Source organism: Colobus angolensis, unplaced genomic scaffold (assembly GCF_000951035.1).
Source record: "Colobus angolensis palliatus isolate OR3802 unplaced genomic scaffold, Cang.pa_1.0 Scaffold216, whole genome shotgun sequence".
Lineage (NCBI taxonomy): Eukaryota > Metazoa > Chordata > Mammalia > Primates > Cercopithecidae > Colobus > Colobus angolensis.
In genome coordinates, this window is record NW_012115333.1 from 3,352,696 (window position 1) to 3,375,236 (window position 22,541).

General features: G+C 40.0%; 1 protein-coding gene across 3 annotated transcripts in view; it reads right to left on the reverse strand.

Annotated features, from left to right (window-relative positions):
- Positions 1–18,117: 18,117 nt before the first annotated feature.
- Positions 18,118–22,541, reverse strand: part of YIPF6 (Yip1 domain family, member 6) — a 37,993-nt gene continuing 33,569 nt past the window's right edge. For 2 of the 3 annotated variants that reach the window (XM_011943175.1, XM_011943176.1), the window contains one exon: positions 18,118–21,759. In XM_011943175.1, coding sequence (XP_011798565.1) covers positions 21,641–21,759 — 119 coding nt within the window. In that variant the 3' untranslated portion in view covers positions 18,118–21,640. The remainder of the gene's footprint in view (positions 21,760–22,541) is intronic. The other variant, XM_011943174.1, reaches the window with a different exon arrangement.

Below are 22,541 nucleotides of genomic sequence, written 5' to 3' on the forward strand. Positions count from 1 at the left end.
TTACTTAGAGGGGTATAATGATTAGAATGACTGGATTTCTTATCAGAAACTAGGGAGGCAAGAAGGAAGTGGAACAACAGTAAGTAACTATTGTTCTAGAATTCTATATCTGATGGAAATATTCTTCAGGAGTAAAATTGCAATAAAAACATGTAGGATTAAAAAAACCCTAAGAATTCACTGCCAGCAGATATGCTCTAAAATAATTATTAAGGAAAATTTTTACACAGAAGTGAAATTATACTAGAAAGAAACTTGGACCACCGAAAATGAAGGAAGAGCAACATAAGTGGTAAATAGCTGGGTAGAAATAATAGATCATTCTTGTATTGAGTTCTTCAAAATACGGTCCATACTTGAAAAGAAAATTATACCATTATCTGATGGTGGAGGTTTGTTTGCTTGTTTGTTTTGAGACAGGGTCTCCTACTGTTGCCCAGGCTGGAGTGCAGTAGTATGATCACAGCTCATGGCAGCCTCGACCTCCCCAGGCTCAAGTGATCCTCCCACCTTGGCCTCTCAAAGAACTGCGATTATAGGCGTGAGCCACTATGCCCAGCCTGATGACGGAGTTTTCAGTTTATGTACCTGTAATTAATAAGGCAACTACAACATAAATGAGGGAAGGAAAAGGAATCTATGAGATTATGAAGTTTCTAGATTCCACTAAAAGTGGTAAAATATTATTGAAAAATACACTGTTAAAAGTTAGGTTTGTATATTGTAATCATTCAAGCAATTGCTAAAAATGCAAATAGATATGGTAAAATTAATATGGAATGCTAAAAATGTTCAAAAGAAGGCAGAAAGGAAAAAGAGTCATGAAAAACAAAGGAAAAAAGAAATAAATACTAGTCCTAAACCCAAACAAGTCAATAATTACATCAGATGTAAATATACTAAACACACCAATTAAAAGATGGAGAGCATCAGAATAGATAAAAATAATAACGTGACCCAAGTAAATGCTTGCTAAAAGAAACTCAGTTTGAATATAATGATATAGGAATTTTAAAAGTAAATAGATATACCATATAATACTAATCAAAATAAAGCTGGAGGCCAGGCATGGTGGCTCAAGCCTGTAATCCCAGCACTTTGGGAGGCTGAGACAGCCGGATCACGAGGTCAGGAGATCGAGACCATCCTGGCTAACACAGTGAAACCCCGTCTCTACTAAAAAAAAAAAACACAAAAAACTAGCCGGGTGAGGTGGTGGGCACCTGTAGTCACAGCTACTCGGGAGGCTGAGGCAGGAGAATGGCGTAAACCCGGGAGGCGGAGCTTGCAATGAGCTGAGATCCAGCCACTGCACTCCAGCCTGGGTGACAGAGCAAGACTCCGTCTCAAAAATAAATAAATATAAATAAATAAATAAATAAATAAATAAATAAATAAATAAATAAAGCTGGAGTAGTTATATTAATATTAGACAAGGTACACTTCAGAGCAAAGAACGTTACAAAGAAAAAAGAGAGACATTTCATAATGAAAAAAGGATCCATTCACCAAGAAGTCATAACAATCTTAAATGTATATGCACCTAAAATCTTGGTTTCAAAATACATGAAACAATAATGCACAGATCTGAAGTGAAAAATAGAAGGCACTATAATTATAGTTGGAGCCATCAACACTCTTCTCAGTGAAAGATAACACTAGTCAGCGGAATATCATCAAAGATAAAAAGGAACTAAACGCCACCATCAATCTGAACTCGTTTCTTAGCAGGGACAGATTTTTATTAATACAATAGATTTTTGTTGATTGTTATTGTTTATTTCCTTTCCAATTTGGATCCCTTTTTTTTTTTTCTTTTTCTTGCCCAATTGTCCTGGATAGGACCTTCAGCACAACGTTGAATACAAATGGCAATGGCAGACGTCTTTGTCTGGTTCCTGATCACAGGGGGAAAGCATTCAATCTTCTGTCATTTAGTAAGATGTTGGTTGTTGATTTTTTGTAGATGCCCTTTATCCAGTTGAGGACATTCCTTCCATTTGTTGGGTGAAGGAATGTTGGATATTTTTAAATTCTCCTTCTGTATCTATTTAGACGATCATGTGCTTTTTGACTTTTATTCTATTAAAATGGTGTATTATATAGATTTTTGGATGTTGAACCAACTTTGCACTCTTGGGATAAATTACACCTGGTCATGGTCACGCTTCCCAATTTCAGGGTTACAGTCATGAAGATTAGGTTGTATTAGCAAAAGTATAGACACATAAATCAATGGAATCAAATTGAGTCTAGAAGTAATAACATAACATATATGGCCAATTAATTTTTGATAAAGTTATAAAGACAAATTCTGCAGAGAAAGAGCAGTCCTTTCAACAAATGTATTGGAACAACTGGATCTTCACATGCAAAAGAATGAAACTTAACCTAAAACTGACACCATACACAGAATTAATCCAAAGTGTACCATACATCTAAATCCTTCCCGACCCAGGCAAAATTGCATCTGGTTAACAACCACTGATCCAAATATAAAACACAAAACTATACTACTTTCACCAGAAAAAGTACAGAAAATATTCATGACCTGTGGTTATGCAAATAGTTCTTAGACATTACACAAAAAGCATGATAGATAAAAATTGATGATCTGGATTTCATCAAAACTAAAAATCTTTACTCTGCAAGAGATATTGTTGAAAGGTTAAAAAGACAAGCTAGAGGCTGGGAGATAATATTTGTAAATTACACATCAGACAATTGACTTTTGTGCAGAACATATAAAGAACTGCCAAAACTGAACAGAAAATGTACAAGCAATCCAATTAGGAAATGGGCTAGACATGAAAAGATATTTCACAGAAGAAGATATATGGATGGCAAATGAGCACATGAAAAGATGTTAAACATCACTAGCCATTAGTGAAATGTAAATCAAGGTAACAATGAGATGCCACACTTATTAGAATAGCTGAAATTTTAAAATACTGACAATACAGAGTGATGCTGAGGATGCAAAGCAACTAGAATTCTCCCACATTGCTGGTCAGAACACAAAATTTTATGGCCATTTTGGAAAACAGTTTGGCAGTTTCTTAGAAAGTAAACTGCACATTTACAATGTGACTCAGCAATCCCACTCCTAGCTAATTACCCTAGGGAAAATGTATTCACACAAGACTCAACAGGAATATTCATAGCAATTCTATTTGTAATAGCACAGAACAGGAAACAACACAAATGTCCTTCAACTGGTGAGTGGTTAAACAAACATGGTAGATCCATACAATGAGATGGTAATCACCAATAAAAAGGAATGAGCTATACATTCACACAAAAACATGGATGAATCTTTCTTTAAAAATTTTAGAATTGGAGGTACACATGCAGGTTTGTTACATAGATACATTGCGTGATGCTGAAGTTTGGGCTTCAATTGGACCATCAGCCAAATAGTGAACATAGTACACAATAGTTATTTTTTCAATCCTTTCCCCACTCCCTACCTCCGCTCTATAATAGTCCCCAGGGTCTTTTATTGCCGTCTTTATGTCGATATGTATGCAATATTTAGTTCCCACTTATAAGTGAAAACATGCAGTATTTGCTTTTCTGTTTCTGCATCAATTCACTTAGGACAATGGCCTCCAGCCACATCCAACTACATAGATGAATCTTAAATACTAAGTGGTAGAAGTCAGTCTCAAAAGGTTACATACTACGTAATTCCCTTTATATACTATTCCCTAAAAGACAAACCATAGTGGTTCAGAAACAGCGGTTGCCAGTGTTTAGTGGGTAGGGAGAAGATGTGACTATAAACGGATAGCACTACAGAGATTTTTTTGGTGAATGGAAGTGTTTTGTATCCCGATTAAACAAACTTATTTCTTTGTTAAAACTCATAGAACTGTACGCCCTGTCAAAAGTCAATTTTAGGCCTGACATGGTGGCTCATGCCTGTAATCCCAGCACTTTGGGAGGCCGAGGCAGGCAGATCACTTGAGAACAGGAGTTTGAGACCAGCCTCGCCAACATGACGAAACCCTGTCTCTACTAAAAATTAAAAAAAAAAAAAAAATAGCCGGGCATGGTGGTGCACACCTGTAATCCCAGCTACTCGGGACGGTAAGAGAGGAAAATCGCTTGAACCTAGGAGGCGAAGGTTGCAGTGAGCCAAGACGGCACTCCAGCCTGGATGACAGAGTGAGATTCTGTCTCAAAAAAAGAAAAAGTCATTTTAACCGTATGTGAATTTAGAAAATGAAACTGATAATTCACATAAAGTAAAATATCTGTTCCCATTGTCAAATATACTAGAGAAAATAATACATCCTAAATTTACATAGTACTTCATTACAAAGTGCTTTCACATACATATTTCGCTTAATCCTCACAATGAATTCAGAATTAGGGACATTATTCCCATTTCACATATGGGGAATATGACACTAAGTGGGACTGACTCTCCCATAATTGCATATGTATATAGTCAATGGTCAAGGCCAGGTGAAACCCAGTCTGTCTGATCCGCAATCCAAACCTTTGTCCACTTTTCATGCCGCTTCTTCCAACCCACAGATCTCTAATCTTTTAGGTCTGTAATGTAGAGCAAGACATTTTACCTCAGTTTCTTTCTCTGTGAAATGGGATGATAATGCCCACTTGACAATGAAATTATGCTTCACATCTCTTCCTTTTTGGACCTGCCCCTCCTCCGCTGTGTGATTCCTACCAGTGATCAATCGGTAGGAGTTCATCTCCACCACCACAGAGAGGGGCACTCAACCCAAAACGAGCAATCTGATTGCTCCAGTTCCCTTGGATGTAGTGAGCCAAGGAAGTACACATTTCCCAGGCAGGATTCATTAGAGACCTTTGAAGAGGATTGTTGCTGTGAGAGAGAAAGTCCTGTGCTTCAGATAGTATAATTAGAGTTCTAAGGACCATGTATATTGTGAGTAGCTGGGGGCTATGTTTGTAACACCAGCTGACAGAAGAGGAGAAGACACAAGTCTTTTTTTTTTTAAAGACAGGGTCTTTCTGTGTCATGCAGGTTGGAGTGCAGTGGTGCAATCACAGCTCACTGCAGCCTGGACCTCCCAGGCTCAAGTGATCCTCCTGCCGCAGCCTCCCAAGTAGCTGTGACTACAGGCACATACCACTACGCCCAGCTAATTTTTTTACTTTTGTAAAGATGGGGTTTCACCATGTTGCCTAGGCTGGTCTTGAACTCCTGGGCTCAAGTGGCCTTCCAAAATACTGGGATTATAGGCATGAGCCACTATGCCTGGCCAACACACAAATCTCCGTGACATTGTTTGAGCACATGGATCCAGTAGTGCCTGAAGCTAACCCAGCCCTTCGGACTTCCCGGTTAAATGAGTACTTTTTTTTCTTAAGCTAGTTGAGCTTCTGTTTATAAATGTTGTATAAATGATTATAAATGTATAATGTTTAGCCCAGTGCCTGACACATAGTTGACACTGAATAATTATTAGTTCCATTTAATCCCCAACTACCTTCCCTAAATATACTAAATTAACAAATACAGATCAAACACTGTGGATGTTTTTGGTGTTGTTTTGCTATCACTTCATCTGCAGGCCATTTGTTGCTTATTTTTCCAGCATTTCTGCATGGATCCATATGGAAACTTCAAAAAAATGGGACATGGCAGAGCAGGGCAGGTCTCCATATTCTGGTCCCATTAGGGACCTATTTCCTATAAAACATTACTAGCTCTTCACTTCTTAGACAGCTTTAGAATTGCCTATTCTCGATATTTCATACAAATGGAATATTACAATATATTACCTTTTGTTTCTGGCTTCTTCCACTACACATAATGTTTTGAGGTTCATCCACATGGTAGCATGTATCAGTACTTTATTCCTTTTTATGGCTAAGTAGCATTCCATTTGCATGTATATAGCACAATTTGTTTATCCATTCATCTGTTGATGGGCATTTGAGTTGTTCCCCGCTTTTGAGTAGTGTGAACCAGTACTTTTGAGTAGCTTTGAACATTTGTGTATGAGTATTTGTTTGAGTACCTGTTTTCAATTCTTTTGGTCCTACCTAGGAGTGGAATTGCTGGGTTACATGGTAATTCTATGTTTAAGTTTTTGAGGAACTACCAAACTGTTTTCTAAGGCAGCTGCATTTTAACCCAATTTGACAAATGTTTACTAAGAACAAGCTGGCCGGGTGCAGTGGCTCACACCTGTAATCCCAGCACTTTGGGAGGCTGAAGCAAGAGGACTGCTTGAGCTCAGAAGTTCAAGACCAGTCTGAGTAAGGTAAGTAAGACTTTGTCTCTACAAAAAAAATTTTTTTTTTTAAATAGCCGGGCATAGTGGTACATGACAGTTGTCCCAGCTACTTGGGAAACTGAGGTGGGAGGATGGCTCCAGCCTGGGAGGTCAAGGCTGAAGTGAGCCAAGATTGTGCCACTAAACTCCAGCCTGGGTGACAGAGCAAGACCTTGTCAAAAAAAAAAAAATCTGAATACATAATTTCATTTATTTTTACTTTGAGAGTAATTATATGCTTGTTCACTTATATCTCCATTTACTTAACAGTCATTCATACACAAGCTTATTCTTCACTATGTTGCCAGGCCAGCCTTGAACTCCTGGGCTCAAGTGATCCTCCTGCCTCAGCCTCCCAAAGTGCTAGGACTATAGGCATGAGCCACCATACCCAGCCTAAGTTTATAAAATTATAAATATCAAGTATTGGTGATGACGTAGAGCAATGGATCTCTCAAACACTGCTGGTAGGAGTGTAAATGGGTATAACTACTTGGGAAGACTATTTGGCAAATTTTTAAGAAGTTTAATATACACTTACCATGTGACTCAGCAGTTCCCTTCCTAGGTATCTACCCAAGAGAAATTAAAGCATAGCCCACAAAAAGTCTTGAACAAGAATTTTCATAGCTGCATTATTCATGATAGCCAAACAGAGACAGAGCAGGGACCCCTCTTGTGGGCCTGCTGGGTTCCCCAAGAATGAAAATAAAGTAAAACCTTGTGCTCCTTCAAGTGAAATTCCAGGCACCTGGCTAGCCTTGAAAAATAAATAAGCAACCTGATAAACAAGAAGGTAATAATAGCTTAAAACAATAGCCAAGGAAGTTAGAGCCACAAAATGTTTGGTTCCCTATAGAAACTAACGATAACATCTTAACATATGTCCCTGAGTTGTTTTTCAGAAACCTGAACCCCCAACAAATGGAAAATGTTATCTTTTCTGCTAAGAAAAGCTTGACCAATCACAAATCAGAAAATCTTTGGGCTGGGCGCATTGACTCCTGCCTGTAATCCCAGCACTTCAGGAGGCCGAGGCCAGGAGTTCAAGACCAGCCTGGATGACATGGTGAAACCCCGTCTCTACTAAAAATACAAAAATTAGCTGGGCATGGTGGCACACGCCTGTAGTCCCAGCTACTCGGGAGGCTGAGGCAGGAGAATTGCTTGAACCTGGGAAGTGGTGGTTGCAGTGAGCCAAGATCACGCCATTGCACTCCAGCCTGGGTGACAGAGCAAGACTCTGTCTCAATTTAAAAAAAAAAAAGAAGAAAATCTTTGAATCTACCTATGATCTATGGGCCCCCCACTTTTACATGTCCCACCTTTTTAGGCCAAACCAATGTATAGTCTCCACTATTGATTTATGACTTTTTCTGTAACCTCTGCCTTCTCACCTTTAAAAACCCTTACATGCAAGCCACTGGGAGTTTGAGTCTTAAGCATGAGCTGCACAATTCCCCTTGCTTGGCTCCCTGTAATAAATGCCTCACTTTCTTTTGGTGCAAATCTCAATGTTTGGCTTTGCTGCGCCAGGTGGGCAGATCCGTGCTCATTTCTGTAACAACACTGGAAATAATCTGTGTTAGTCTGTGTCCTCTGAAAAGTAGATGTCAAGATTGGCTTTAATATGCAAGAAATGTATTAAGGAAAATCTTGTGAGAGAAGATGAGTGGGGAGCTAAGGGAGATTGGGAGAGCCATCAGACCATCATGTAGGTCTGATTCCTAGTGAAGAAGAGAGGGAAGAAGAAAAGTTGGATGGAAGCATCTCAGATTGCAGTGCGGTTCTGAAACAAAAGTGTAGCAAGGCGATTGAAGAGTCCTTAAAACTGAAATCACCCATCAGAGTAGCCCCGTTATCCCATGAATGGGCCTGTCAGTATGCCTATCCCACTTAGTCACTGCAGGGAGCAGCTCATGGGAAGCGTGACTTTGGTGAGAATGTGGGATGAATTTTAGAACACAGATGAAACATCCATTAACAGGAGAATGATTCATATAATGAGATGCTACTCGGCAAGAAAAAGGAACAGACTAGTGATACACACAAGGATTGGCCGCAAGAACATGCAGAGTGAAATAAATCAGACACAAAAGACCACATGAAATTCTAAAACAGGAAGAACTGATTTAAAGTGACAGAAAGTAGATAACTAAATACCTGAGGCCAGGGATTAGAAGATAGTGATTACAAAGGGACACAAAAGACTTTTTAGAAACAAAAATATTCAATATCATGAATATGGTGGTGAAAATATTCAACATCTTACATGACTTTTAACAGTCATCAAAACTCATTAGCCTGTACATTTAAACATGAGTACTCACTGTATGTAAATTATCCTTAAATTTATTCAAACAAAGAATTATGACAGAGTGCTTGCTGTACTCAATATCAAGTCTCCCTTCTTTAATAGCAATACTCCAAGTTTATTTGGGATAGCAATGCATGGAGCTAAAAGAGTACATTTCTCAGCCCCCTTCCCTCCCTCCCCGACAGCTAGACATGTCCATGTGACTAAGCTCCCTAGCAATGACATGTAAGTAGAAGTGCTGTGTTTAACTTCTAAGAAGTAGCTCAAGGAGAGCTAAGTTGGACAGAAAAATAACACCCCTTTTGTCCTCCCCTACTTCTAACTGCTGCCTGGCAGGTAGGTATAATGAATTGGCCTCTCGCAGCCATCTTGGACCATCAGGAAGGAAACTAATAATGAGGATGGTGGGACCAGGAATTTGGAGCTTCTTAGGTCCCAAATGACCAGAAAACCACCATACCGGCACTGAACCTCCCACCTTTAGACTTTTTTATACGAGAGAGAAATAAGCCTCTATTTTATTTAAGCCACGCTTATTTTGGATTCTTCTGTTACATGCAGCCTATATTCAGCTAATTCTAATTGAATGCATTCTCTAGAACTAGACTGAGTTCAAGTCCCAGCCCTGCCACTTACCAGATGTGTGGCCTTGGGTGAGTCATTTCACCTCTGAGTCTCTGCTTCCTCATTTGTAAAATGGTGCTAATAATATATATCTTGCAGGGCTCATATGAAGGACTCAGTGAAAGCATACACTAAATATCTAGAACATGGTTTCTCCCTTGTCAGCAGAGGAGCAGGCTTCCCCTTTCCCAGAGAAGAGTGCCAACATACAGAGTGAATGGCTTCGTGGCCTATCATCTTCACCTCAACACATTAGATAAAAATGCTCCATCCTTGGGCTCTCACAGCCTTTGGCCATACTTCTTTAAAGTGTTTTCCACATTGTAGTTAAATGTATCTCTTTACCTATCTTCCCCTATTCCCCAGAGATCAAACTTTCACCATCCCTTCTACCCAGTTGATATAATTTGGATGTTTGTCCCCTCCAAATCTCATGTTGAAATGTGACCCCAAACTTTGGAGGTGGGGCTTGGTGGGAGGTTTTTGGGTCATGGGGGCCAATCCCTTATGAATGGCTTGGTGTCTTCCTCTCGATAATGAGTGAGTTCTTGTTCTATTAGTTCACATGAGACCTGGCTGTTAAAAGAAAGAAAGAAAAAAAAAGCCTGGCAACCAGGCACAATAGCCCATGCCTGTAATCCCAACGCTTTGGGAGCTGGAGGCAGGAGGATCACTTACGTCCAGGAGTTCCAGACCAGCCTGGGCAATGTAGTGGAACCCCCATCTCAACAACATTTTTTTTTTAAATTAGCCAGGCATGGAGGCATATGCCTGCAGTCCCAGCTACTTGGGAGGCTGAGGTGGGAGGATTGCTTGAGCCTGGGAAGTTAAGGCTGCTGTGAGCCATGACTGCACCTCTGCGCTCAGCCTGGGCGACACAGCAAGTGAGACTCTGTCTCAAAAAAAAAAAAAAAAAAAAAAAAAAAAAGACGGCTGGGCATGGTGGCTCATGCCTATAATCCCAGCACTTTCGGAGGCCGAGGAGAGGGTGGGAGTGGATCACCTGAGGTCAGAAGTTCAAGACCAGCCTGGCCAACATGGTAAAACTCCGTTTCTACTAAAAATACAAAAATTACCCAGGCATGGTGGCACGTGCCTGTAGTCCCAGCTTCTGGGGAGGCTGAGGTGGCAGAATCACTTGAACCCAGGAGGTGGAGGTTGCAGTGAGCTGAGATGGCAACACTGCACTCCAGCCTAGGTGGCAGAGTGAGACTCCATCTCAAAAAAACAGAAAAAAAAAAGATCCTAGTTCCTCTCTCCTTTTCTTTTGCGCCATCTCTCACCATGTGACACACCCTCCTCTATGAGTAAGATTCCTGAGGTCTCACCAGAAGCTGAGCAGATGCTGGTGTCATGCTTGTACAGCCTGCAGAACTGTGAGCTAAATAAACCTCTTTTCTTTATAAATTACCCAGCCTCAGGTATTCCGTTATAGCAAAACAAAACAGAATACTATGCTAGTCTTCTAGAATGACACTTCTGAGTCTAATTAACTGAACAAATACTGTGCCTACTATGTACCAAGTTTTGGGCTAGATTTTGAGGACAAAGAGGTAAATTAGACATGATTCCTGTCCTTTTATATCTCATGATCTAGTAGGAGATATGGACAAGTTAACAGGTGAGTATAATTTAACATAGTGTAGTTAAGTACAATGACAGATGTGAACATAACCACAAGAGAATGCAAGAAAATGTCAGCTCCGTGAAAGTGGGGACTCTGTCTTGTTCACTATTAATAGGCACTCAGTAAATATTTGTTAAATGAATGAATGAATGGTATTATGATGGCACAGAAGAGAATACCTAAGCCAGGTGAAACAGCAGAGGAGGTGAAAAGGGAGGAGGGCAATTGGCCTGCTGGATGAGGTGAGGACCGGATGACTTTTACAGGAAAAGTGGGGTGTGGAGGGCACTTTAGAGGGACAGCAGGGAGGTGAGAAGTAGCACAACAAGTGCTTGGGAACAAGTAGTTCGTTGTTCTGGGAGTACAGAATTCAAGGCTGGAAGAGAGGAAAGCCAGAAAGCTAGGGCCAGATGACAGAAGGTCTTGCAATCAATGGCATAAGAGGCTTCAGTTTTGTCCCAAAGAAGATGTGAAGATGAGAGGTGAAGCCAGCTGGACTTCCTGGGTCGAGTGGGGACTTGGAAAACTTTTCTCTCTTACAAGAGGTTTGTAAAATGCACCAATCAGTGCTCTGTAAAAATGCACCAATCGGCACTCTGTAGCTAGCTGGAGGTTTGTAAAATGGACCAATCAGCACTCTGTAAAATGGACCAATCAGCAAGACATGGGTGGGGACAAATAAGGGAATAAAAGCTGGCCACCCCAGCCAGCAGTGGCAACCTGTTCAGGTCCCCTTCCATGCTGTGGAAACTTTGTTCTTTTGCTCTTCACAGTAAATCTTGCTGCTGCTCACTCTTTGGGTCCGTGCCACCTTTAAGAGCTATAATACTCAGCAAGAAGGTCTGCAGCTTCATTCTTGAAGTCAACGAGACCACAAACCCACTGGAAGGAACCAACTCTGGACACGAAGGCAGTAGGGCAATTTAAACTGAAGAGAGATAGGGTCAAATATACACTTAAAGTATGTCACTCTGACAACAGTATGAGAAATGGATTTGAGCAGGGCAACATGGAAGCAGATTACTTAGCTAGTTGTTTCTACAGGCCAAAAAGGAGAAGATAAGAACCTGAACCAAACCGTGGCAGTGGGGACAGGGAGTAAGATATGGAGTTGAGAAATGTTTATTGGGTAAAATTAGCAGGATTGGTGACTGAATGGATATAAGAAACTGAAGGGGAAGTTAAGGGCAATTCTCAGATTACTGACTTTGGTAACTAGGTATAGTAGTGGTTCTCCAAAATAACGAACATAGGAGGAGCAGGGTTTGGGGGACCTGCCCAGTCTAGTTGAGACGTGACGAGTTTAAAAAGCAATGGGACATTCAAGTGACTGTCCAGCAATTATTTCTGTATCATTCTAGACATAATATGTCAGAGTCATAAACTGGAGATTCCAGAGTTATCAGAACTCCTCAAGCTGATTTACTGGCTGATCCATCTGAGGATGGAGTTCACTGCCTTCAGGCACAGCTGGACTCAGGCTCAAACCTCATGAAGCTTCCCTCAGTGCAGCTTCTTGTGATGCACTCATTCTCTTCTGCTATTGTGATGAAAAAGTTGGCCACTGACCACCCCAGGCTTGCATCTTTACAAGTCATAATACAAAAGGAAGACAGTCTGGCTTCTTAGGTCTAGCAGAAAAAACCTAGAAAGGCCTTTGATTGGCCCAACTTGGCTTAAGTATTCATTACTTAATCACTGTGATCAAGGAAAGGAGGTAACATGGCTCAGTCTAGGTCAGTCTAGTAAGGGAGGAATTCTCCGAAGGAACTAGAAAGAAAATGAAAATGCATGCTGGGAAGAAAAAAAAACCAATAGTTTGAATAGTTTGAATGGTAGTTGAAATTATGAGAGTGAATTTTGATATCTAGGGAGAATCTGTAGATTGAAAAGAGCAGAAGGCAGAGAAAACACTCAGTTTCAAGGGGCAGGTGGAAGAAGAGGGATTCTTTAAGAAGAAATAGACTATTTTGACAATCAAGGGAGTTAGCTGTCATGGAAGACAAGAAAGAAAAATGTTTCCAGGAGGAATAGGAGTTAACAACAGCATCAGTGCAGTAGAGTAAGGTAAGGACTTAGCAATTTTAGTGAGAGCAGCCACTCTGAGAATGTTCATGACATGGGCATGAAGCCAGACTGCAGTTGGTTGGTAAGTGAACATGAATGTAGACAAGCTTTTTCGAGAAGTTTGGATGAGAGCAGGTTGGCATCTGGATGGTGGCTGGAAGGGAACACATTCCCACTCTTGGTTCTGAAGCTACAGCACCAGCCCCACTACCCTGGATTGTATTTCTCCTTGGATTTCTCTGGATGCCTACATTAGCTGAGTTCCTGATCTCAATTTTCAATCTTTCTTCCACTCCTGCCTGCTCCAGCCATTCAACATATTACCCAGGGCCATGGCTACCATTATTGCCCATGAATTTCCCATTCTTTCTTTGGCTTGATTACTCCTTCCTTCTCACCATGCCATGTAGTTGGAACTATCAAAGCTGCATCCTATTGACAGCTAGTACTGATAGCAGAGACCAGCGTCTTAGCCATTTTTGAATCCTATCTAGTGTAGTAGTAGAATGTTCAGTAGCTTATTGAATGTGTGAACACTTCATCATCCATGCCTCTAGCCACTTATTCTTCTCTTCCACCTCACAAGAGGTTTCTCTCCTTTCTCTAAAGCTAAATCTACCAACTATATTCTGAATTCCAGCGCTTTTTACCTTCTTTAGGGTGTTGCTCCTTCAATAAACTCTTTTCCTTAGAGCATATCACTTTTTCTCATGAGCTCCTTCCTTTTTCACTATTAAATATGCACATATCCACTGACGAAAAAAAAAAAAAGTTGTGGGCTGGGCGCGGTGGCTCACGCCTGTAATCCCAGCAACTGGGGAGGCTGAGGCAGGAGAAGAACTTGAACCCAGGAGGCAGAGGTTGCAATGAGATCATGCCACTGCACGCCAGCCTGGGCAACAGAGCAAGACTTCATCTCAAAACAAAACAAAAAAAAAATTGTGGATTTGTGTTTTGTTTGTTTAACCTGCATTAGGTTATCATCCTTTTAGCTACTGTACTCTCACGTAGTAGAAAGAGCAGCGAACCAGAAATGAAAAAAACTAAGTTTTAGTCTGGTTCCTTCCAACAACGTTGGATAAATGACTTTCCCTCTCTGAGCCTCAGTTTTTTCATTGGTAAAATGAGCAAACTGAACCAATTATCGCTAACGTTCTTTTAATCTCTAATGTTCTGTGCCTGATCTGAATCTACAAATAAGGAACAAAGACTAGGAGCCTCCATCTCCTACCTATCAATACTTTTGGAGTGCTTACTTATGCAGCATATATACTAAAATCGGAACAATGGGGAGAACATTAGCATGGCCCCTGCAGAAGGATGACACACACATTCGTCAACACTTCCATGTTTTTATTTAAATAAATAAATAAAATATTTGGCTGTATGGTGTCTCATGCCTGTAATCCCAGCACTTTGGGAGGCTGAGGTGGGTGGATCGCTTGAGCTCAGGAGTTCAAGACTGGCATGGGCAACATGGCGAAACCCCGTCTCTACAAAAAAATACAAAAATTAATCGGGCGTGGTGGTGACAGCAGAGCAGAAAGCACCAAGGCTTTGGAGTTCATACAGACCTATGTTCACATTCCACCTCTGCCACTTACTGTGGGCAAGGTATTGAATCCAAACTTCTTCTTCTTCTGAAAAATGGAGGGAATGATCTCACAGGGTTAGTGTTAGATGAAGACAGCAATGTGAAAATCCATGGCAGGTAAGTGTTAGCTTCGTAACTTCCTCCTCCTCATCTTTCTGGCTCCTTTTCATAGGCCTATCACCCAGCACTGTGGTTGTCATCAAGACTGTGCCTGGACAGTGTTCTCTCAACATTCATCACATCTGTAAGCTCAAATTTACATTTATAGCAATGATTCTATAATACTACCCTCCAGGTGCCAATTTTCAATGGTTTGCAGAATATCACCACTGTGACAGCCAAAGTCAGTGCCTCCACAACTGTTAGCCCACCATTCTTCCCGACTTCAGACTTACAGCTTAGAAATATATTCACACTCTTCTCTTCCCTCTACCCTCCTCCCAATCCAATTTCCCACTATGTCCCCATTTATTCCTTTGAGGTCACTTTCATCAAGATATTCCCCTTGAAGTCACCCTATTTCCCACCACAGTAAGACCTAACTTCACAATTCCCTGGTTTTCAATACCTACTCTCAATAATTTGGTCTCATCTTAGCCAACTAATTTCTTCCATTTCCCAATTCAGTTGAATTCACTTCAACTTTTGCATTCTCATTAGAAAATGAAAGATTGTATTAACATGAGGAACAACCAATTGCATCCTTGAGACTGACTTTGTAACCCAGGACATACTTCTCTGAGCCTATTTCTTTAGCTATAAGATAATCAGCTTTATCTACTTCGCAGTGACATAAAATAAAGGCAGCTAGGAAAATGAAGTGTCACAATGCATTGTGATTATGTACAGAACAAGGTGCCACACTCTCACATGTGCACGTGAACAGCTGTAAAGACAGACCTGCTTGTTCCCTCTTATCTTTGCTCATAAGTATTCTCTACCATTGGGAATGCCCTTCCTCTTCTACTCTTGGATGATACAAATTCTCTCAATACTTCACAGACTTCTTGTTTTTACTGATCACTCTGCTATTTTATTTGGTACCAAAAATAAAAGCCATGACATTTTTCAACTATTATGTGTGTAGGGCAATGCGGAATTTTGTTTATCCAAGTAGTTTATAAGTCAAGAGCGGGAACAGGTATAGTCCCCAGCAGAAAGCTGAAAACCCAGTTTTTCTTACCAAGCGCCTAATTTGCCTGCTTGGCCTAGCTTAGCTTCATTTAAGTGCGTAAGTATGGTTTTAATTTGGCAAAGAACCAATATAGAAAACCCTCGCCCCCCCGCCAAAAAAAAAAAAAAACAAAAAAACAGGCTTTGCAGTCATAAAACCTGTGTTTGAATTCTGGTTGTACCATTCACTATGTGACTCTGGGCAATTTAACCTGAGTCCCAGATCTCTCAACTGTTTTACATTTTTATTTATTTATTTATCTTGACACAGGGTCTCAGCCTGCCACCCAGGCTGGAGTGGCACCATCGTACCTCACAGCATCCTCGAATTCCTGAGCTCAAGCAATCTTCCCGCCTCAGCCTCCCGAGTAGCTGGGACTACAGGCACACACCACCGAGTCTGGCTAATTTTTTGTTTTTTTGTTTTTTTAAAGAAACAGAGTCTCCCTATGTTGCCCAGGCTGGTCTTGAACTCCTAGGCTCAAGAGATCCTGCCTCCTCAGGCTCCCAAAGCACTGGGATTACAGGTATGAGCCTCGAAACCCAGCCAGATCCAACTTTAAGGATAATGCCTCTGATCTCAAATGGCTGCTGTCATCAGAGGAGATACTGTTTGTAAAGCAACTAATAAAGTGCCTGGCATGGTATACAGCATTTGCTCAATGTGACTTCCCTTTCTTACTTGCTCCCTGCCCAATTTACAAAGCATTCAATATTGTCGGATGGCAATATATCTGAAACCAGATGTAGCAAATCTCTGTGCCTTCAGTACAAGAATAGGCACACACAAATTCTCTTTTTCCAGTGTTTTTATTTGCACATTTAATAGTCACAAATCTTTTTACAGATTTTTCATAGATTTATTATTTATAGAAAAAAATCAAGATTAAAATGGAGTATCGAAAAGGACCAAGAAATTACCAGCAGTGATGGCAAAGTACAAAGGCTCTGAGAGAACAGAGTAAACAAGAGCAGCCCAGCGCAGCGTGTGGCCACTTCCCACCAGGCAGAACACTTGACTTCATTAAGGCAAAGCCTTTACTCTGTTACTTTTTCCTCCCACGTAGTTTAACCCAAATAGAAAGGCATTCTATTCTCACACTACCGCTCTCTAAGGTCCTAGGAATATAACTGGTACTATAAGCAACCAGATGCATCCCTTGACTATTAATACCTGAATAGACAAGTTAAATTGTGATGCATTAACCATCCCTCTGGGAGAATTAAAAAGAGGCAGAAATTGATTCTTAAGACTGAGAAAAAGGGGTATATGTGTGTGGTGGTCGTGGAAGCGGGAGAGAAAAGAGGTTCAAGGAGGGATAAGGGCAACAAACCTAACTCCTTCCAATGTCCAACTGTTCTTATGTTCTCAGATGCTGCTGATACAGTGTTCCATTACTCCAAAAACAAATGTTACCTACATCCAGTCAGTTCTAGGGTACAAAGGCTAACAATAGGAAAAATACCTTGGGGGAGGGGTGTATTCATTTCAGGTCCATAAAAATGGAATTCAAAATTGTGTCCTACTATGTTCTCATCTAATGTGTTATTACTGTTGTAAATCAAATTACTGTGTGACCATGGACAATTTACTTAACCTCTCAGTGCCTCGATTTTCCACATAAAATGAGAATTGTAGCACTGGGATTACAGGAGATGCATGGGAAGCATGGAAGAATAGTGTCTGGCCAAATCAATAGAGACAGAAAGCAGATTGGTGGTTGCCAGGGTCTGGGATGAAGGGAGAATGGAACTGACTGCCGACAGACCTGGGGTTTCTTGGCGAAGTTACGAAATGATCTAAAATTAGATGGTAGTGATAGTTGTGCAATTTTGTGTGTGAATATACTAAAAACCACTGAATTATACATCTTAAAAGGTGAATTTCAGCCAGGCATGGTGGCTCACGCCTGTAATCCCAGCGTTTTGGGAGGCCAAAGCAGGCAGATTGCCTGAGTCCAGGAATTCAAGACCAGCCCTGGCAACATGGCAAAACCCTATCTCTACAAAAACTACAAAAATTAGCCAATTAGGTGTAGTGACTCATGCCTGTAGTATCAACTACTCGGGACACTGAGGTGGGAGGATTGTTTGAGCCCAGGGAGGTCGAGGCTACAATGTGCCATGATTGCTCCACTGCACTCCAGCCTGGGTGACAGGGTGAGTCCCTGTCTCACAAAAATAAAAATAAAAAAAAAAGGTGAATTTCATGGTAAACTATATCTCAATAAAGCTGTTATTTTAAAAATTCTTAAAAAAATAGAATAGTGCCTGGCACACAGTAAGTGCCAAATAAAGGTTAGCTATTATTAGTAGTAATATCATTGTCATTATTATTATTTGGCCATTCTGTGGCCTAAGTAAACCCCAAGAAATTCTCTATTTTTAATAAAAGTCTACAGAATCTAGAAAAGTGTTTCTAATTTATATACATCAATTAACATTTATACATTTATTTCCATCCAAATGTCTCAGAAACCGTCTAAGAATCACAATTTCAGTGTTTTGCACTGAGCTAAAACAGCTGCATGCAATGGATATCTTATCAAATCATGACAAGCTTTAGATAAATTCTAATGACTTGATGTTACCCAAGAACTTGAACTGACAGATTTTCACTTTTGTCTCCAGGAATGAACAGGCAGTCCAAATACTGTTAGTAGTTACATTATATAAAGTACACAATTAAATGTCCAAATACAGGCTTGCTAGCCTTCTAATCACATTTTGGAGATACTGTTTATAAAAAGACAAATATAGTAAACAGTAAAATGCTTACTAGTCCCATGTCCTGTGACCTCACCTTGCCCAACAACAGGAAAACCCCACCACAATGAAAAGATCAAAATCAACTCATGTAATAAATTTCTTCAGAGGCAAAAGACTAAATGATTAACGGTTGACTTTTAAGACTATACCACACATTCAAATATGTTGGCATCAATTGAGTTTTTATACTCTGAACAGCTATTAAATCCAGTCTTTACCCATCCTATTGCTAAAGAATATGACAACAGAGTCTTGGTCTCAGAAGTAGGAGCAGCAAGTGATTACTCATGATGGCAATGATGCACCACATTCTGCAGTGATGCTCACATGCCTGAATTTCATCTGAAGCATGAAAGTTCCCAATTCCTGCAACAAGGTTTCCTTTGTTGGAGTCCCCTGTCCTTGCTGTCTTCACTTCTATAATCAGCTATGTGCCTTTGCAGCAAATCAGGAAAAGCTGCATTGAGGGTTACAACTTCCAGACATTTGGGTCTTAACTTCCATCACAGAAAGCAATGTACTTTTTTGAATATATTAAGAAAACATTTATTCATCCCTTCAAGCCACTCACTTTCAGAAAGACAATTGAACATCCATTTTATCAACCTTCATTTAACCCTTCTCTTGTTTAGAAAAAAAAAAAAAAACTGCCAGCGCTAATTTACATAAACATGCTCTTTGAGGCTGAAGCAAATCTGATTTTCAGAGTGAAAAAAATATAAAAACTGAGTTATTTCCAAACAGAACATCAGAACTGTCTATTTCAAAAAAATTGGATTCATCAAATGAATCTTCAGCCAACAACTGTTCGAGAATGATGTTAATATCATGTATAGGCATGCTACGTTTTCTAGGATTTGACATTTTCAGTGATCAAGAATTATTATATTTTGTAAATAGAAATACTGCTACTAAAAAAAAAAGAATGCTATAAATAGAACAACGTCTTTTGTTTGCAAAGTCAATGTGAAATGATGTGAAAATAATAAAAGCGAAATATTTCATGGCAAAGTTATCTTGGGGTAAATGCTACAACTACAAGCGCCACTGGTGAGTATTCTCAGGGCAAACAGAAAAAGGGTTAAATCAAGTAAAATCATTCCCTAAGTCACCCAAAAGCAAAGATAAATACCTAGAACAAGCTGTCTTAAGTCCCGATATGTATAACCCACCCACCATGTACATCTACACGAACCCCCCCAAAGTTGTGGCCTTAGGAATTTCTGACCAAACAATTAGCTCGAGTAAAATTTAATAAACACTTTTAATTCCCCCTTGAGAAGCATGGTTACTTCTTCAATTTTACATTATAGTCATTGAGACAGATTACAAAACAACTTGGGCAGAGAGAGAGAGTTTTAGCGGGAAGTAAGAGAATTTCAGACATTGGAAATGGATGATAATTTAGAACCAATTTCAAAATGAGGATCAGTTCCAAAGTATTTTCTTTACTAATTCAAGATTGAAACATTGGCTCTGTCCACACAAAGGTTTATTTTACAATTTAAAAGGTAAATTGTAATAAATAGAAATATATAACCAAAAACTCTGGACAAGGCTGGAACCAAGGGGACCCACTTTGCAATGCTTTGTTATCATCATTCCAAGAACCCATTTGGCCCTGTGTTCACTTGGTTAATGTGGGGATGGAGAAAATAGGATTTTGGAATAATATATCTATGTGTAGGTAGTCTTTAAATACAAAATGAATAAATATTTAAATTATATGATAAAGAAAAACTGGGGAATAAGAAAGTCCTATGTTTATCAACTAATAGTATATTTACAATGAGTGTTTTCTGCCTGACACGTAATCTTTGTCTATTAGAGTTCCTCAATGTGCAATTTATAGAAGGCAACAGTTCATATTGCCTTAAAGGAGCCCTGTTTAGATCAGAATCAGCCTGTCCCAGATGCTCTGCTCCCTGAAAAATGTTCACACTTGTGTGCATAAATATCTCAGAGTACAAGTAGGTGCACATGTGCTTGTTTAAAGGGGAGCTAATTAGCTTGATAAAGTCTAAAATCAAGACAATAAATTGTTATTCCCCAACCCAAAAAACACATCTAATGAGAAAACTGCTAAGCCCACTATGAAAAGGCAGCAGCTGTAAACTCATCCCATCCCACATCACGCTCTAAGTATCTAGCTGTCCTATTAATCAGCCATCAGAACACTAAATCCCTCCCTGTTCACATGGTTAAATGCAGACTTCTGATTTAGCTTTACTTTCTAGTTAAGAGGCCAGACTACAGAGAATATTAAAGAGCTCCTTTTAACTATACTGCATCCAAACTGCCTCATTCCACCCTAAGAGAAGGTGCCCACATGGGAATATGCACTAGCGATCTACCAATCTCAGTTTCTGAGGTCTTCTTTTTGGATAAGTTCCAGCATTGGAACATTCACAATTTCAGTCAAAGGAAAATTACACGTTGACTACTAACATTTTAGACTGCATATTCAAAGCTAAGGCGCAAGATTAAGACTAGAGTGCCAACCTAGATGCTGTTAAACATGGCAAAAAGGTGACTGCACAAAGAGACCAAAGAGGCTGATTCTTTAGAGGCCCTTCGCTGTTTTTTCCTTTTAGCAACAAGTGTAGAATTTCCTCTGATCAAAATCTGAATATTGGTTAATGCATGTTTTCTCATTCTCCATGTATGAACCCCCTCCTAACCTCTCTCATTGCCTTTTTAAGCTTGAGAGAAAAATAAAAGAAAATGGATATAGACCATTTATTTTTATTTATGAAAAGAGAGGCATATTCTAATAGTCATAAGGCAATGTGTTTAAGAGCTGCACCTGAACTGGTATTCTCAAAACTGAAAATAGTTATCAACTCTATTCAACTTGTAAGATGTATCCATGTGCTTCCCAAGTCACTGGTTGTCACTCAAATGGACCACGGTGACTCCATGATGCCTTAAGGAGGCATTATATACTGTGTGTAGTATGCACATGTATTTTTAAAGAAATGACATTAAGAGAGAAAAGAACAGCCTTTCAAACATCAGTTCCTCACATAAGTGGTGACACTGCTATATGGCTCCCTTTTAATCTTCTCACCTACTCAGTTACCAAATACCTCCAAAATTAGACAAAATAGGGCCAGAGACAAAGCTCCATGGTGAATTGCATCTTTCAGATGTGCTTTCAATTCACTGGTTTTTAATTTCCCATTCCTGATTTACTGAGGAGTAAAGGTGAGAATCATCCAACTGATGACAAAGTAAAACAGGAAAACAGGATAAACAGCTAGGGCTCTGCGGTTTGGAGGCTGGCTATCAGCAAGGAAAGCTGTGGAGGCTAAACAAAACAAGACAAAACAAAAAGGAATGTTTAATACAGTAATATTGTCACAACTACTAACATTTACTAAACATTCATGAGCTTGGCATCATTTGGAACACAGAATTACACTAAAAGTTTAGTATACTGGTGATCCTCAGAGATAAAGGCATTCTGCAACATAGTTTTTCAGAGAGCCAAGGGCTTCTTATTTCAAGTACTAAACCATTTTGGATGGAAATCTTTATAAAAGGAGTTTTTTACCCTTTTCTGGAAAAGTTATTGAACTATATTGAAAAGGCTTACAAAGATGTGTAAGATTATTTGCTCCTATGGTAAATGGCCTCGTGCTGCTGTGCTTTTTGAGCTAACTGTTCTTCTGAAATTATCAGCTCTTTTAAATGCCATCCGTCCCTTGTCCATCTAAGAAAAACCTACTCATCATTTTACTAATCAAGCATCACCCTTCTGACCAGGTGCAGTGGCTCACGCCTGTAATTCCAGCACTTTGGGAGGCCAAGGCAGGTGGATCACCAGAGGTCAGGAGTTCGAGACCAGCTGGGCCAACATGGTGAAACCCCATCTCTAATAAAAATACAAAAATTTGCGAGGTGTGGGGGCGGGCACCTGTAATCCCAGCTACTCGGGAGGCTGAGGCAGGAAAATTGCTTGAACTCGAGAGGCGGAGGTTGCAGTGAGCCAAGATGGTGCCACTGCACTCCAGCCTGGGTGACAGAGCAAGGTCCAGTCTCAAAAAACAAAACAAAACAAAGAATCATTCCTCTCAATGGGTACTATGG